Source organism: Parasteatoda tepidariorum, chromosome 5 (assembly GCF_982258835.1).
Source record: "Parasteatoda tepidariorum strain Cologne lab strain chromosome 5, Ptep-v5.0, whole genome shotgun sequence".
NCBI classification, from domain to species: Eukaryota; Metazoa; Arthropoda; class Arachnida; order Araneae; family Theridiidae; genus Parasteatoda; species Parasteatoda tepidariorum.
In genome coordinates, this window is record NC_141759.1 from 98,428,915 (window position 1) to 98,448,277 (window position 19,363).

The 19,363-nt window shown below is 27.2% G+C and overlaps 1 protein-coding gene across 2 annotated transcripts in view; it reads right to left on the reverse strand.

Annotated features, from left to right (window-relative positions):
• Nucleotides 1-17,387, reverse strand: part of LOC147809897 (uncharacterized) — a 31,269-nt gene extending 13,882 nt beyond the window's left edge. The window contains exons 1-3 of one of the 2 annotated variants that reach the window (XM_087164591.1): nt 17,041-17,387; nt 13,379-13,457; nt 11,733-11,933 (exon numbers count right to left, since the gene is read on the reverse strand). In XM_087164591.1, coding sequence (XP_087020717.1) covers nt 11,733-11,912 — 180 coding nt within the window. In that variant the 5' untranslated portion in view covers nt 11,913-11,933; nt 13,379-13,457; nt 17,041-17,387. Of the gene's footprint in view, nt 1-11,732; nt 11,934-13,309; nt 13,458-17,040 lie in introns of both variants that reach the window. The other variant, XM_087164592.1, reaches the window with a different exon arrangement.
• Nucleotides 17,388-19,363: the final 1,976 nt, after the last annotated feature.

Sequence of the window (19,363 nt, forward strand, 5' to 3'; positions counted from 1 at the left end):
GAAGTTTTGAAAGAATATAAAAAATTTAAAAAAGATCAAGTTTTGTTTTCTTCCAAACTAGATGATTTTATTACCGTAGATGACTTGGATCCTTCCTATATGAATTTAGTTGTATTTGATGATTGTATATGTGAAAAAGATCAACAATCTATAGAAGAATTTTTTATAAGAGGAAGAAAGAAAAATACATCCCTTATCTATATAAGTCAGTACTATTATAAAATACCTATAACCATCAGAAGTAACAGCTATTATTTTATATTTTTCGATATGAAACAAAAAGAAATTAAACAAATAATACGAGAAATAGATGGTCAATTAACAAAAGAAGAATTTAATAAAATGTATAAGAACTGTATCAAAAAACCATATGATTTTTTAGTTTTAGATTTAGTCAATCCTAATATGAGGTACCGAAATAAAGAATTTATGTATATATAAATGGAAGAATATTTAGAGAAAAGAATTTTTATTCACAGAAAAAGTTATAATTTCTATCAAAAGATTAGTATCGCACTATCTATGAGTAAGTTTTTATTTAGTGCGTCTGGCTTATCTGGTTTTATTTTAATCCCTTTATCAGCTTTGAGTTTAGGAGCTGGTGTGATTGAAGTGGTTGACAGATCTTTAAATATATCCGAAAGAAAAGAAGAATATAAATATACTTACAAATTTTATAAACAACTACTGAATTTGTTTAAAGCTAATACATTAACTGAAGAAGAAATTCATAAAAAAGAGGCTGAATTTATTCAAAGTTTGAAATATTTTCCTTTAGAGAAATACGTTAAAAAAACTCAATTGAATGGCTATAAATACATATAATTTTTTATTGCCTATAAATGACGTGTAAAAGTAATATATTCAAAGTTGGAAAATTAAGTAAAGACGGAAAGTTCAAATTTTGTTGTAAAGAATGTGGTCAAAAAGGATCTGGCTTTATCAATTCAACAATTAATAATTTACCCTTTGAAATGCATTTACCAGGACATCAATTTACAGGACCTGGAACACAATTATTACATGGAAAGAAAAGATTAAACGATGATTTAACATATAAAGAATGGAGTAAGCCCATTAACAGAGTAGATGAAATAGCATATAAACATGATGTTTGTTACCTTAAAAATAAAGATACTAAAACTAGAAATGATGTATGTGATAAAAATATGATAGAAGAGTTAAATACAATTCCAAATCCTACAATCAGGGAAAGGCTAGATAGAGCAGTTGTTAAACCTATTATCAAAGCCAAAAGAACATTCGGTATGGGTATGATTTATTGTTTAAAATGTAAAAATTTTACTAATACTAAAGATGTTTATGAAGAAACTTCTAAAAATGGAAGATTGATGAGGAAAGGTATATGTGAAGTTTGTGGATCTAAAAAAAGTACTTTTTTAAAGAAAACGGGGTCATAAAAGCAGTTTATTATGATCCCGAAAAAGGTTATTGTGGTATCAATGAATTAAAAAGAAAAACAGGTTTATCTCAAAAACAAATTACAGATTTTTTACATGAACAAGATGTTTATACTAGATATAAACCAATTATTCGTAAATTTAGAAGAAGGAGATGTTACGTTTCACATATTGATGATCAATGGCAAGCCGATTTATTATTTATAAAACCATTTAGTAAATATAATAGTGGAGTTAATTATATTTTAACAGTTATTGATATGTTTAGTAAATATGCTTGGGTTATTCCAATAAAAAGAAAAACAGGCGAAGAAGTATCAAATGCTTTCAAGTTAATATTTAAAGAACGAATTCCAGAGAAACTACAAACGGATAAAGGTACGGAATTTATTAATAAAGATACTCAAAAATTATTCAAAGATAATAATATTCATTGGTTTACTACTGAAAATGTTGAAATAAAATGTTCTATTGTTGAAAGATTTAATCGAACAATTAATGGAAAAATAAGAAAATATATGGCAGCAAATAATACAAATAAATACTTAGAAGTAATAGATAAATTAGTTTATAATTATAATAATTCTTATCATCGATCTATTAAAATGACACCCTCACAAGCCAGTCGGACAGAAAATGAAAGTATCGTATACAATAATTTATTTTCTAAAAAAGAAATAAAGAAACCAAAGTTTAAAATAGGCGATAAAGTTAGAATTTCAAAATATAAAGAAACATTTACCAGAGGTTATCATCCTACATTTACAGAAGAAATTTTTATAATATCTGAAATATTGAAAACAGATCCTATAACTTATAGAGTGAAAGATTTAAATGGTGAAGAAATTAAAGGAACTTATTATGAAAAAGAATTAGTAAAATATAATAAGAAAAATGAAACATATAAGATTGAAAAAGTAATAAAAAGAAAAGATAATAAGTTATTCGTAAAATGGCTAGGTTACCCTGAAGAATTTAATAGTTGGATAGATGAAAAAAATATTATACTAATTTAGGAATCATTTTTAAAAGCCAAAAGGTACAGTATCATAATTATCTAAAAGTCTACGTTTATCGTATCCAAAGGTATAACGTTTATTTGTTTTAATACTTGAAATATTTCTATCTTTTTCGATTTTAAACTGATTGATTTCTACATCTAAACAATCTGTTTCACCTGTTATTATTTTAGTCCTATTATCAAAGTCTAATATGGTTTCACTCTGATAAGACATTTTAAATCCTTTTACTTTTCCATGTACAGATTTATCATTTAATTTATACCCATAATCTTTAGAGGCTCCAGCTATCCAAGATGTAATATATTTATCATTTCCCAATTCATCAGTCCATTCTCCTAACATACATCCTGTTTCAATTTTATTGGTTCCGTCGTCTATATATACTATACTATCTGTATCATAATAAAGTACTTTATCTCCTAATTTATCTAACATTTCATATAATCTAATTCTGGCAGAACTAGTTGTAAAAGCAGCTATATATATATTAGTATTGAAGTTATTTTTTTCAAATTTATCTTTCATTTTATAACTCATTTCCACACAATCGTCGTTTAAAAAATTCATATTCAAATCTTTAATAGTATCATTTAGAATAATTCTATAAAAATCTTCAATTTCCATCACATATTCAGTTTGTTTCATATTATTTCTTTGACCAAACTTACCCCATAAAGAATTTAAACATATTTTAGCTATGAATCTCAAACCTGGATTTTCTTCAATTTTATCTAAATTAATACTTAATTTTTCCTTAACTACTTTTCTATATTCTTCTTCATTTTTAAAATTATTTTTCCATTTATCACAGTTTTCTAATTTTATTTTTAAAAACGTCTTGACGTATTCTTTAAACAGTTCATTCGTTTTATTTTCGAAGTGCCACACTTCATAAATATTCAATATTTTATATCCTTTTTTAATAGCTAATCTGATCTCTTCAGTAGTCCAAGTTCCGATTATACATCTATCGCTATCATCGTGTTTACATTCTGAATTTCTTATCTCGTGACAAATTTCACATTTCTTTTTTTCTAAAGTGGTTTTGAAATGATTACATTTTATTGTTTCAGAACAAGTTCTACATAATGAAAATATTAATTTTTCTTCTTTATAAGGTAATACTGGATGATATAATTTTCTAGGTGGAAGTACTTTACATTTTATTAATCCATACCAATTTTCATCGTATTTTTTAGGATTAAATATTTTGATTGGATGACCTTCTGGATAGTTATCAAAATAATTTACAGTAGGATATAAAGAACATACGTCAATATATCTACCTTTTTCATTACTTTTCATTTCATATTTTAATTTGGTAGGTTCACATCTTCCACCATAAAAAGCATCTCTAGGATTTAAAGGTTCTACAAAATCTCTCTTCCATTCTTTTTTCATGTAATTTTTCATATCCTTATTATTATCAAAATCACACTCCCAGATATTTACCAATTCATAACCCGCTTCAATTATATTTTTATTGATCTTCTTAGTTCGTTTATATAAATCTTCCATGAGCAATTGATTAACAGTGTTTACTTGTGTTCTAGTGAAACATTTGTTACATCCATGCCAGAAACATCCATTAAATTGAAATACTGTATTTTTATAAAATCCATCTACCTTATAACATTTTTCACCTAATTGTAATTTTTTCTCTCCTCCATTCAAAGCATGGCGTATATTAATATTTTCCTTTTTTGATATGTAATCTAACCAAGCTATTGATTTTTTACTGTACTGATCTTTTTGAATGACAATTTCATCAATAGCTATTGTGTTTTCTTTCAAGAATTTATCTCTGTAAATAGCCATACATAGACCAGCTAAAGTTACATATTTAAACGGATCTACATTCACAGTTTCTAAGAATAATCTTCTTAATTCTAAACAACCTTTTCTTAAAATATCTACATCAGATCTACAGTATTTTATAAATTCCTTTTGGAAATCAAAGGTTTCATGTTTAATGGAATCATACCATTTATCAAATTTTTTCCTGTCTTCATTAACCATATAATTATATCCATAGTAATATTTATCTGGATATTTACCAATATAATTTTGATTCTTTTGTTTGTTGAATAAATGAGGAAAATAACCCTTGGCCAGTTCATTTAAACCAAATGTTTTAGGAAATTTTTTAAGTGGACACATTGTAAAATTAATAGAATCAATAAACTTTATATCATACTCATTAGCTTTCATATATGCTAACTTATTTCCTTGATAAATTGTGAATATTTTTATATGTTTTTTAAAACAATACTTAGCTAAAAATTGAAAATCAAATCCTTTTCCATAATGAGCTATAACTGTATATTCTTCGTGTTCCTCACTAAATAACCATTCACAAAAATCGTTTTCATTTTTAAATTCTGTTTCGTTTCCATGAAAATCATGACATATAACTAGATTCACTTCATGAATTCCTGTATCTTGTTGGGTTTCAACATCAAAAAATAAGTATTTTTCTGTATAATCATATTTACATTTTTTACACCATCTTTTTTTATTACATTTATTTTTTACACAATTATTTTCACATACACCTCCTTTACTTTTTTCATATTTCATGAAACACTCATGACCTTTTATAACCCATTTCCAACAATTATTACAACGATATTCACCACATATATGATCATCAGGGTCTCTGTCCTCTCTATTAATATTTCTTTTACATTTTAGACATTTCCATAGTAATTTGCAAACAGTAAAACCTTCTGAATTTTTCTTGTTATGATTATCAAAACAGTTTTCTCCTAAGAATTTCCGATTACATTTTTTACAAAATATTTCCTCTCCTTTACAATTAGATTCTTTAACAAAACACCTATCACATTTTAAAGGGCATTTATGTTGATTTGAACGTTTATAACCCACTTTACAATAATTACAATAATTATTCTTACCTAAAAATCCTGTCATTGATGTAATGACATCGAAATGATTTCTATTCTTATATATAAAAATACATGTTGATTTATAATCACCATTATATATAATTTCATTACCATTTTCTCTACAAACTATATTGATCTGAATGTCTAAACATTTTTCAAATATTTTAACTTCTTCTAAACTACACACTTCTAAAGGAATTTTACATATATCATGTAATTTTATAGCTAATGTTTTTTGTAAAACACGACCTTTTTTAATATAAATTATTTCATTACTTGATAATTTTTCAGTACATAATTTATCACTTAACAGTTCAGGATTTTGGATAGCTAAAGCTGTTACAATTGATCTAGCCAAACATATATTATCATCATTTTTTATTTGACAAATACTTTTCTTTTTTGCTGGATCTGTTTCAGAATACATTTTTAAAGCCTTGTGTCTACCACCATGAGGTAATTCGATGACATTAAAATCAAATATACACTCTGTTATATCGATTTCTTTATATTCAATTTGGTTGGATAATTTATAAATGTATTCATTAAAAGCAGTTTTAGTTGACATCATTTTATCATGAAAAGGTACATTTAATTTAGGATTATGTATAATTACATCTACTTTTCCTATAATATTTCCAATAGCCCTTTTAAATACATTTCTTAAAATATTATAGTATTGTTCAGGTAAAATTTTAGATCCTACCACTCTATATTGTTTTCTATAAACTTTATATTTTTCAATATATTGACCTCTGAATTCAATAATTTTATAATCTGGTTTAAAGAAATTTTTAAGATTTACCTCTATTTTTACCTTATCTTTTATTTTTTGAGGCCTATACAAAGCATTTAAATTAGTTTCAGTTAAAATATTTTTTTCTACTTTTGGTATAAATTGACCATCTTTATATTTTAAATTATAAGAATCAAAAACTTTTTTTAATTCATTTCTATACTTAGGATATTTATTAAATAGTTTAGTTTTGTTTTCCATATAATACGAAGCATCCAATCCTAAATAATCTGATAAAATAGATTTATAATTTCCTGTACTTTTGATATAAGAAACTACTGATTCAATAATATTTGATTTTAATCTCTTATCAGTCAGGACAGGAATTTTAAGTTTAGTTATCAATTCTCTTAGTTTTTTAATACTGAAAGTTGAGAGTACATTACTCAAGTGTTTGAACTCCTTTGTCATGTTACTCATTTATAAGGAAGAAAATTTATAAATACTTTTATAAAAAGGAGTTCATACGTTTTATATGAAAATTACTTCTAAAATGTCTTTGTTTATGTGAATAAGTATAATTTTTGCCACAATCGCATTCATAATATATATATTTTCTTTTAAGATCACAATCTATACATCTTTTAAATAAATATTTTCTAAATTTGTAAAATTCGTCAGCTGATTTCAAAGTCTTACAATCGCAACAAAATTTATCTTCCATTTATTAAATGGAGTTTTTATAAATACTTTTCTGTCTCTTTAAGAAACGAATTCCAAATTTCATCATAAATGTTTTGTTTTTTAGGACTACCTAACTTAATATTGTTAGAAATATTATAATATTCACATATCTTTTTCATAAAATATTTATAATTTAAACTCTTTTTAAAATACATATAATCTAAAAATTTTAAAAACATTTCATCTGCTTCAACTGTAAAAATCAAGTTCAATTTTCTTTTTAACTTTTTAAAAAAACTAATTCTCGAATTGTATCTCTGTTTTAAAAAAATATCAAAGAATTTCGTATCATAAAAAAATTCATCTTCTTCTGAATCGTAACTTATTTTTTTATTCTTAATTTGTTCAAATATCTTTGTATAAACTGATTCCATTTATTTACATAAGATATTTACTGGTAAATTACTGGTAATATTACTGGTAAAATTTTATATTAATAATTAAAAAATAACATATGAAATTAGAGATTATAAATAGATATAGATAATAAGATTAATTTAATGTCAGTCTTTCTTATACTACTAGATGACACCACTGTTTCAAAGGAAATCAAAAAGTTTTACATTTTCTCTTGTTAAAATAATAAAAGCTCTTCTTCAGTCTGGGGCCCCGTAGCTCTGTGGTTAAGTCTAAGCTTAGCATCACGTAGTTCGTTGGTTCGATCCCCAGAAGCTTTCGTGAGTAGCAGGAGTGTTATTTGCGTTAAGCGTCAATAGGGGGGATCATTATAAAGCCATATAAAACATCCCACAGAGCGTCATCGAGGTGGGCGGAGACTTGTGGCTCCATGTCCTGGATGTTTTTATGTATTAATGTTGTTTGTATTGTTTATGTGTTAATGTTGTTTGTATTGTTTATGTGTTAATATTGTTTATGTATTAATAATGTATTAATAATGTATATGTAATGTTATAACAGTGTCGGCCACGTAGGCTGGGTTGGTGTACTGGGACTCTGGTTCCGGAATTCGTAAACAGCTGTAGGAATCGGAGTCTCAGTACATCAATCCGGTAGGCCATTTTGCTATTTTTTCTAATAATAAAAATTACCATAATTTTCTAATAGTAAAAATTATTAGACTTAGTAGTAGACTCTTGTGATCAAATCCTAGTTCTAGAAAACGTCAGTTAAACTTTATGACATACTTAACTTTATAGTATGTCATAATGTTATTATGTCATAAAGTCATATACTTAACTTTATAGCCCTATTATTTTTTAGATATAGATAATAAAATTATATTACAAAAAATGTTCTTAAATAAATGGAAGAATTTAATGACCTCAAACGATTTCCTGAAACATATAAATTAAATGAACTCGAGATAGGTAAATATAATTTAATATCATTGAGAAAAATAAATACAAAATACGGTGACTCTATTATAGCTAGATTAGAAGTAGACAATGATGAGAAAGATTTTTATCTCTCGAAATGTCATGGTGAATTATCTGATAAAGCTATAAGAAAAATTAATAGTGGAAAATATATTTTTGATTTTAAAGGTAAAAATAAATATTACGATTATGAATTACATGTAAAATAAAAAACGATATTTTAAATAAGGTACAGGATTTTTAATAAAATAAAAATTATTAATATAAAAATAAGAATTTTTAAATATACTGATATTTCATATAAAAATGTAAAATATTGGTCTATTTTAAATTTTTTTAATATTAAAAATAGGAAATTAATAGTAGTATATAGGGAAGGGCAAAAGTGTCCTGTAGCCCCCCCTATATACTACTAACATTGTATTAATTTTCATCCACTTTTATAAATATTAATCCTTTAATATGTAGTGGTGGTCCAAATCATTTTAAATAAAATTTAAAAATTCAAGAAAGTAATAAAAAGCATAAACTTTACTACAAATTTAAATGCATTTAAAATTCTATAGAAACTGCGTAAAAATCTGCAGTTATGTATATAGTGACAGGGTGCGTAGCCAAATCTATCAACAAAAAATAAGCACCTTTCAAGTACTTTCAAGCACTTAAAATATATTTTTAAGTATACAAACAACAGAGATATACCTAAATAAAAGTAATGAATGAACACAGACTTGCAACTAATTAAGATCTTCAAAAATTTGATAATTAAGGCTGAAAATCATGCTTTTGTATTAAAACGATTAAAATTTTTTCAAAAATAAACATAAAAAGGCACATAAAAATTAAGTTATATTACTAATTAAAATTTAGTTTTATTACTATAAACTTTTTGTGAACTGTACAAACCAATGTCAATCAACAACATCTTTCATACAGCTAGAAGACTGGTCATCTTTATAAAACTATAATGAATTAACATTTGGACCACCACAACTCATTGTAAACATATTTTTATAGGGTGAGTTAGAATTTGATAATGCTACTATGATTTAATCATGTAAAATTTTACCACCAAAAAGAAAAAGTTAGAATGTATTTTTGTACAATTTTGTGTTAGATTAATACCAAATTGACAAATTTAAAAAGACAGCGTTTGGATGCACCAAGTAGTAGTGGTTTTATAAATTCTGCCAAACAAGCTATCCTTGCTTCTTTTCATGTGGCTTGGCATATTGCAAGACAAAAGAAATCCCATAATATTGCTGAAAAACTTATAAAACCTGCTGCCATTGATATGGCACGTATCATGTGCGGAGATGAAAGTTCAAAGATATCATTATCAAATGATACAATTCGTTTACGAATTAATGATATGTCATTTGATATTAAGAATCAACTTATTTCTGCTATAAAAATTGCTGGTTTACTTAGTATTCAACTGGATGAAACAACAGATGTAAGTAAAGATGCTCAACTCATGGTTTAGGTGCGGTATCCAGGTTTAACTGCTATACAGGTGGACATTTTATTTTGCAAACCAATGTCACCAACAACTAGAGGTGAAGATATTTTTCTTATGGTCGATTCGTTTTTTAAAGAAGAAGGATTAAATTGGAATCAGTGTTTCAGAATCTGCACCAACGGTGCAGCTGCCATGACAGCATTTCAAAAGGGATTTTCGACAAGAGCAAAACAAATGAATCCACAAATTATATCGATTCATTGTTTGTTACATAGACAAAATCTTGCTTCAAAAAAATTATCACCCAAATTGTGTATTGTTTTGGATGAAATTGTTGCGGTAGTCAATTTCATCAAATCAAGAGCTCTTAACTGTAGAATTTTCCGCGAACTGTGTTTCGAATCTGGTGCAGAATACGAACATTTATTATATTATTCTGAAGTTAGATGGCTGTCCCGGGGCAAAGTTGTTCAAAGAGTATTATTAATACGGACAGAAGTCGAATTATTTTTGAGAGAAAAGAAACACCCATTAGCATCTAAATTCTCCGAGTTGAAGTGGATTACTCAAGTTGCTTATTTGTCAGATATTTTATTTGAAATAAATAATCTAAATACGTCCATGGAAGGACGTAATCATACTATTATTGAATTAACTGAAAAAATTACATGTTTTAAAAATAAACTCAAATTATGGAGAAATAAGGTTGAAGTAAAGAAACTTGCTTCATTCCCAAATCTTAATTTACTTGTTGAAGACAATAATATTGATATCACAGATTTTGAAATACAGAAAATTATTATTAATCATTTAGAAAAACTAATAGCAGACTTTGATCGATATTTCCCTGCAGACGATGTTTTCAAATATAATTGGGTTCGAATGCCATTTAATTTTGATGTAAGTGATTTGCATGAGGAATTTGATAATATTAATCAATTTCAAGAACAATTAATAGAAATACAAAGTGACCAAGCACTTCAATACAATTTCTACAAAAACACTGAATCTTTATGTGCTTTCTGGTTAAAATTAAAAACCGAAAAGCCAATAATTGTTAAAGAAGCCCTAAAAGTATTATTGCCCTTTTCAACAACATATATGTGTGAGGCTGGTTTTTTGGCTCTGTGTGTAATCAAAAACAATTACCGGAACAAGTTAAATCCTGAAATAGATATAAGGTGCTCCTTGACAAGCATTCAACCGAGGTTTGAAGATCTTTCAAAATGTATTCAAGCACAAGTTTCTCATTAAAACTGTATGACTTGCATTTAAAAGACTTAACATATGTATTGATATTTCTTTTTTTTAGGAATAAGTTAAAATGTCAATTATTTTCAAAAAGTTATAAATATATTTTAATTTGATCAATAAAAATTATTAAAAACACTTGATTAGTAATTAAATTTTCCTTGGATTGAGAAGTACTTTTGTTTATCTTTATTATTAAAAAAATAAATAAAAAATTTGTAAGTTAAAATAAATCATCATCGTAAGATTGAAGATTTTTTAAAAATACGATCTAAAATAAAGCAATGAAAAAATTTCGACTTTTTTTAGGGTCGCGACATGAACATATTTTTCAAATTTGGGTCGCGGCTTAAAAAGGTTAAGAACCACTGCTTTACAGGACCAAATGTTAAAAAATGGGATAGAAAAGGAACCAAAATGAAAAAGGGTACTTTACAGGACCAAATGTTAAAAAAAGGGATAGAAAAAGGGCACTTTACAGGACCAAAACTCTAAACATACCGCTTTTATAAAACTTCATTCTAATTCGTCCCAAAGGTGCTCTTTGCGGCTCTGAGAAGGCTAGTTCAGTTTTTGAACACCTATTTTGTCAAGCCACGTCTCTGCAAGCCTTGATGTGTTAATGGAGCCGTTATCCTGCTGGAAGAGAAATGGGCCGAAATATTGCCATAGAGTTGGGAGCGCAGCATTGTCCAGAATGTCCACCTTGCCCGAACTGAGGATCGAACCCAGGACCTGCGGCACGGGAGCGTGGAGCGCTATGACTCAGCCATCGGGCGTCTTTTCAAGTAAGAACCACATTAAAAGAAATTCATAATAAATACTTTAAACCTTTTATATTTTTACTTACCTCATGGAATGATAAAAGACAAGGCTCAAAACTAAAAATCAGAGACGCTCTTTTGACATTGAACTGAACTTGAAATTTCATACATTCCTCGAAACATTCAAATTTGAAAATAAAATCATCCCTAGTCAAATCCATGTCCAAACTTCTTTCCAGATTTGTCATGATCACGTTTGTTTTCATTTCAGCATGCACATTCAAATCCTCGATTAATAATGAAATATTTTAGATTTTTATAATATATATACAGATAACTATATAAACTAGTTTACTCTCATTTAGTTCAATTTGAGGCCTGCAAGGCTCATACACACTTGTAAAATAAATTAATGTGACCAAGTTTTATGTAAAGTCATAATGTTACTCAAAATGCTTGACCACCACCAACTCTGTCTAGTACATATTTAAATTTAGTTAAATAAAGTAATAATTGAAAGAGTTTAGAATTACACAGCACTATGTTACAGTAGCTTTTAAACTGGTAATGGCAGATGTGTATTGAAAGATGTTTTAATAACTGTTAAGTTTGGCAAACTATTTCAGATCATTTGATTTTTTTTTCCTGATTTGTTATACCTTTATGATTTTCTTAAATTTAACTATTTTAATAAGCTTCAATGGTTTTGAAAATTATTTTATTATTTGAAGATTGCAACTGATTAAAATAACTTTTAAAAACAAAATTTATGCATAGTCTAAAAATGCTTTAATTTATGTTCATTAAGTTTTTAAGGTAATCAAAATGTGTTTAAATTTGTTAAAATTATTGCATATTTTAAAAATGCTTTATTTCATGTATGTGAAGATTTTTAGTTCGATTTCAAACAATATGATATGTTATACAGCATCTGCGTCCAGGGATCATACATGCTATTAAGATGGCCCTGTTGAGTTTCAATTAGAAAAATTTAAATTACACTACTATGAAAAATCAATACCATTTGAGTATTTTAACAGGGTGTGTAGCCAAATCTTTCCAGAAAGTAAGCACTTTTTAAGCACCTCAAAAAATATTTTAAGCACTATATACAAAATGCAAAATAATTTTCAAAAACTTTACATGAGTAAAATTACCAGATAAATATATGATAAAATAACCAGTTTCTGACAAAGAACTCTATTCTTGATTATATTAGCCATAATAAAAAGATGAAGAGGTTTCTCGGTTTGATATCAGATGGTGGAAAATGAAACCTGAAATTGAGAGTATATTGCAAAATGCAGCAGAGTTGTACACGAGAATGCAAGAATCTCACTGAACCCAGCTCAGTAGAGGCACATGTGGATTCTCAAGTTATTTCACCACACATGTAAAACGATTGGTGTTTTCATACGACAGTAAGCCGAAATAGATTGTGATTGAATGAATTGTGAAAACGTTGAATAGAAAAATGTGAAAAGCATGCTTTCACACAAAACGAGGCGAAAATCGACATGGTAAAGAAAAAAATCTCATTTTTGAAAAGGGAAATTTTAGCACTTTTTAAAAACACTCAATGAAAAAAGCACTTTTAAGGACTTTTACAAAACGAAAATCAAAAATAAGCACTACTAAGCATTTTTTTAAAAACACTACGCACCATGTTTCAGCAGCTTAGGTAGAATCTCATAAAGTGTGATTTACAAGTAAACTTTAATGGGAACTTTACCTTCCTCAGTCAAAATGAGGTACAGTCAGCCCACCGAACTCTTAGGCAGTGCTCTTTATTCACTGCTTGGCTTCCTCAACTAGAACAAAAAAAATAAAGAAATTTTACGTTATATCATAGTAACTATTATGTAGCATGACAAATATGCAATCCACATTTTCAATGAAATCCTATTTGATAAACTTAAATGGTCTACATTGGAAGAAATTGACATTTCTAGTGACGGGCCATCATGCCAATTCAAACAGAAGTATACACTTTGCAACATTACTTTTTCATCCAGCAGGCCAAGTGGTTGAGCGGTTAGCATGCCTGACTGCGAAGCCAATGGCTGCGGGTTCGAATCCCGCTCTGGGCATGGATGTTTCTCTCTGTGTGTTGTCCTCTGTTGTGTGTGAATGTGGCCCACCTTATGAACGGGTATTTGTGGCAGTGTAGCGTGGGTAATGTTGCTCGCCTCCATGACTTAGGTTCACAGGTGCCCACTAGGTAACGTTAAATGAGCAACACTTCCGGCATCTTCCCAGGTGAAGGACATAAAAGTTCAGTTCTGCCATTAGAAAAAAAAAAAAACTTTTTCATCCATAAAAATCTATTGAAATTTTTTTTCTTCGCTGCCATAAGTCGTGGGAAAGGTTCAGTTGATGGGGTAAAAGGTACCGTAAAGAGGGTTATGTGCACAGGAATGATGGCAGGAAAATGGACTCCTTTACCAAATGATTTACAGTTGATGCCCAGTGTCCGAAAAAGGATATTGAAAAGGATGTTACTGCATTTGAAGAACATATGTTAAGTATAAAAGGTATAACAAATATACGACGAATCTATTGCATAAGAGTTCAAAGGAATTATACGTAATTTCTTATGCATCTGTATCCACCGAAGGAGAAAAATGTATAGAATAGACAGAGCCTGACTAAGGCATGGGCTTATAGGGCAGTTGCCCCGGGGCCCCCAAATCGAATAGAAGGTTTATAATAGGTTTCCTTCTTTAATGAACTTTTTTTAAACAAAATATCAGTACAGTGCGAAATCCGTCAGTTTTATGTTAGCTTCTTCATTAATCTATAATATGAACACAAAAAATCTATATTAATTAAAATTAAATCCATGGTTTTCTAGTACGGAATTCAGCTAAATTCTAGCAATTACGATGAACAAATTTGGCCAATCAAAATTTTTCCTTTTAACATGTCGCAAAATGTGATATGTTTATAAAAATACAGTCATCTGATTGGCTTAATTGAGCTATCGTAATTGAGAAAATTTAGCTGAATTCCACCCTATTGTCAGCAAAGATATGAATTTTTTCCAGCTATATGACAAAGTTAACAATCAGAAAGCTGCATTCAGCATGATGGACATAAAAATGTCATAAAATCAATAAAATGGACAGAACGATATTTCGTCTGACCATTAGAGGGAGGGGGGACATTTATAGCTAATTTTAGGTTTGAGTCAATTTTCGTGTTATATATCTATAATGAGGTGAAAAATTTAAATACCTCCATAGTTCGGTTCTTTATTACTTAAATAGTGAAAGAGAGGGGGGGGGGCAGTTTGGCTAAGTCGGGCCCTGAGAATAGGAGAAGATACCTGTATGAATAAATCTACAGAAATGCCAGGTTCCTTCTCTTTTGATGTTGCAGTAGGTAGTTTTGCAAGTGTTAAAGGAAAAAATAGGGTTGTTGTCTCCAAATAACTGAAAGAAAGAGTCAATGTGTGTATTGTTTCTTTCTTTAGCACTGTCTGGTAGGAAAAAGAAAAAACTTTCACATATAACTACAAAGATGTAGCATGGGTTCCCATGTCAGATATTATAGCAGTGCTGCCATCTCTACCTTTAATAAACAACAAGTGTCACTTTTGACAGTGATATTTCTGTTTAACTATTTGTCGAATTTGTAAGATGTCCCCTCTGTTAAACTTAATAAAAATGTGTTTACAATTTTAAAAGTCTTATAATAATTTATTTGACCTTGAAATGTGATAATTTTAAAAATTAAAAATAATGTTTAGGATGGTCCAAATCACGGAATTTAATATAAATAACAGTGCATGTCAAAAATGAGAGATTTAATTTGTCCCCTCTGTTACAAGTATTTTTAATTAACTTGCAATTTAATTATGAGGCTCTTTTATTATTTTATGCTAATTAATTAAACATTGCACCCTAACCTGTATGTATGCTCTTGCAGAATTTTTTGTTTTCTAAAATATTTAATACATATTTTAGAATGAAATACTTGTTTGATTTCCCCTCTGTTACACTTGGAATTTAACTTGTAATAATATTGAGACACTTTATTTAATAACTAAATTAAAAATGTATCTAAACATTGCAGAAAAGATACAGCTTTCGGAAACTTTAAACATCACAAACAGGTAAAATTTAATATGATTTAAAGATCAATATCATTTAAAGATCAAATTTTTTAGTGAAAAAAAAAAAAGATTCAAATTTTTAAGGGAATCACTTCAAAAATAAAAGTTAATTAATTCTAAATTTGCTATCAGCTTTTATTCTTCAATAAATAAATAAAAATGTTGGCACAAATTCTTAGAGAGGTAAATTGGAATTTTAATATTAAATAGCTAAAGCATAAATTATCAATTAAATTGATTTGCATTCTTGAATTTTATTAGTTTATCCATTTATAAATGCAATAGCAGCTTTATTACTGAAAATAGCAATGAGTCAGAAAGACAATTTTTCATATTTAATATATTTTGCAATAAAAATATACAGTTATGAAATAACCAGGGTTGGGGTTTTGAACATCTTAAACTGGTTTTGGACAGGACACGTAGGTTTTACTGTCTTAAAGTGTCCAAAACGTTGAACTTTGGTAAAAGGTAAAAATTCTATAGGTGTAACCATTGTACGCATAATAATTACTTGTATCAATAAATATTTGGTATTTTTTTATACAATTTATTTTAACTTATTGAAGGAAAATAATATAATAAGAAAAGATTTGTAATTTTTGAAGCTCCACAATTCATTGAACAACAAAACTGAACTACCTAATCCTTTAAATATAAATATGCTTTTAATACTGATAAATATAAATAATGTTTTTGCATAAGAATAAATAATGCAGTATTAAAAAAAAAAATTTTTTTTTTAAAAAATACTAAATTTGTTTAAAAATTAACCTTTTATTTTTCACAATGTCTTTTAAAATTTTTTTATAATTTCTGCATTGCAGGATGATAAAAAAGACATCTATTTGAAAAAAAATTTCTTTACAGATAAATGCATTAGTTTAAATTGGAAATACAAAATAACTGAAAATGTATGAACAGTTTTGAAGGGTATAACATCAGTTTCAGTTACTGACACATGTATCACCACTATGCTAAGAGAATCGAGTGTGAATGAAATAAAAGTATTATTGAATAGCACTATAGATAAATAAATCTGCTAATGACTAACCAAACACTTAGTCCCTAATAGTTTAACCTGTATGGCAAGGTCAAACTTCAGTATGTACTATTGAATGAGAGGACCAATTGAACTTAATTACTGATTAATCTTCCTTTGTTTAATGCTTAAATTGAAGAGTCAAACAATATTAATAAAACATTATACTTTTAAAAACAAATATTCTCTAGTAGATTTAATTATCAATATGTTATTAGTTCTATGTTTACATTACCTTTTAAATACTGTTCAGATAAAATTGTGACATAATTTGAGTAAATGAGTTTTGGACAGTTTAAGACAAGACGGTTTAAACCATGGATTAATCCATTCTGTCCTAAACCTTGCCAACCCTAGAAATAACATAAATAAAAAATCTGTTACAAATTGTAAATTACTTAAACTGTAGATGAATCAATAATTTGAAAGCAATTAATTAAATTAATTGGGATATTTCCGTATCATGATCTGTCACACCAACTACAATCACTAAGGTGCCAAAAAGATTTTAAACTCAACAACAACAACACTGATATCTAGATATAAATACAGCACATTTCTTTATAAGTGATACAAATTTAATTTGGCATCTTTATTTTACAACTTGTTAAACAATCTTTCAGTTTATTTACATAAAAAATTTTATATATTTGTACCAGGGTTTGTTGATTTAAATCAGCTCATTTATATATATATATATATATATATATATATATATATATATATATATATATATATATATATATATATATATATATATATATATATTGATTTAAAAAGTTACTTTTGTAAAAGTATTGATAAAAGTATTGATACTTTTATTATTTCTTTTCTTATAAAAATTTATTTTAAATAATTTTAAAATTTTTTTAAAAAAATTGCCGCATTAGTTTTAAAATTTAATTTTGCTGCATTAATTAATTTTAGCTAATGAAATTACTTTCTTTCTTGGTATGTGTTAAATTCCAACACATTTGAAATTACATTTTTAAAAATCTTTTGATGCTTGAGATTGAAAGTACAGATTAAAGTAATCATTTAAGTATTTTTTTTCACATATGTTTATCTTTGGCATCAAAGGAATTTTGTGAAAAAAAATTTCAATGAGTACATAGATTTTTAAATTTTTTTTTTAGCTCAACTTATCTATTTTGATACAGGATTAAAAATTTATATTTTAATGCAAAAATATATAGATTAAATATTTATTTATTTTTTGATGAATGACTACATTTATAAACACAATCTGTTACATTTATTTTGTCATTTTAAAAATCAAGAAAAAGAAGGGGAAAAAAAAGAAATCACAATTTTAAATTAAAATTATGGTTTGGTAATTGAAACTTTATTTTAATAGTTTAAGTATTCTTTAAATTCTCTATTTCATCTAGTCTTTAAATTTCAATCATGTATTTGTTTCAAAATGGTTGCTATGCATTCAAAGCTATGTATTATAATGAAAAATTGTTTTAGGTAGTTAGAGCTTCTAAAATATTCTTATAATGTAGTTTTAATACTAATTTAATTTTGATTAAACATTTATAAAGTTTTTTTAATCATAAATCAAAGTTCTTACAGTGTATTTGAATAAAAATCAAAAAAAATCCAATTTAAATATAAAAAAATCTGATTTATTTTGCAAATTTTTTTTTAAATCAAAAAAATTACGAATCCTGATTGATACACATATAGTCATCTATCTACTTTGCGCAGAACATTAGAATTGAAATTAATTCATTTCATCAACTTCCAAAAGTAAAAAACTTTTTAATTAGTGAATATATCTATAAATCTAGGTCATAATTTTAAAGCTGTCAAGGCAAATAGATTATACCATAAAATAGAAATTTCATGCTAACTACTACATAAGTGCATAACATGTGAAATACTCTACATTTAAGGAACTTAATATATTTTTTGCAATGGCAAATAAAGTACAAAAATGCTTAAAAACTACAGCATTTAATATATATATTATCGTAAATAACTGAAATTGGTGGTTGTTGACTTCCGCCAGTGAATGTTGACAATCAGAGTCGCTTTGCTAAATGTCCAAAATATATACTAGGTCTAGTTATGTGCCACTGCCCGGTATGCATTTGCCCGGTGTACCATTGTATTTTTAAGGACCAGTGCCCTTGCCCAGTATGCATTTAACTGGCACTCTGAACACTGATGTTTCTCCTAATCTATTCTTAGCAGATATTAAAATATCAAATAAATGTTATATCAACGAATAAACGGATATCACCTCGGATATAACAAATATTTCGGACACTCACTGAAGCGACTATGTAGCTGCTGACTTTCACTGGTGAAAATTGACATTCTCTTGATTTCGGTCTTTCACGATAATGTATACACTAATAACTATAAATTTAAATTGCTATCTGTTTGTGACCAACACTGGATGGCCACAATCACATAGGGAAAAAACTTTCTGATTTTTTAGACTGATTGTATAATATGGATTAATATGGCCACAATCTCTCAGGAAAAAAACTCCCTGACTGATTTTATAAAAATTTATCAATTTCTGCAACTGGTAGTATAAATTT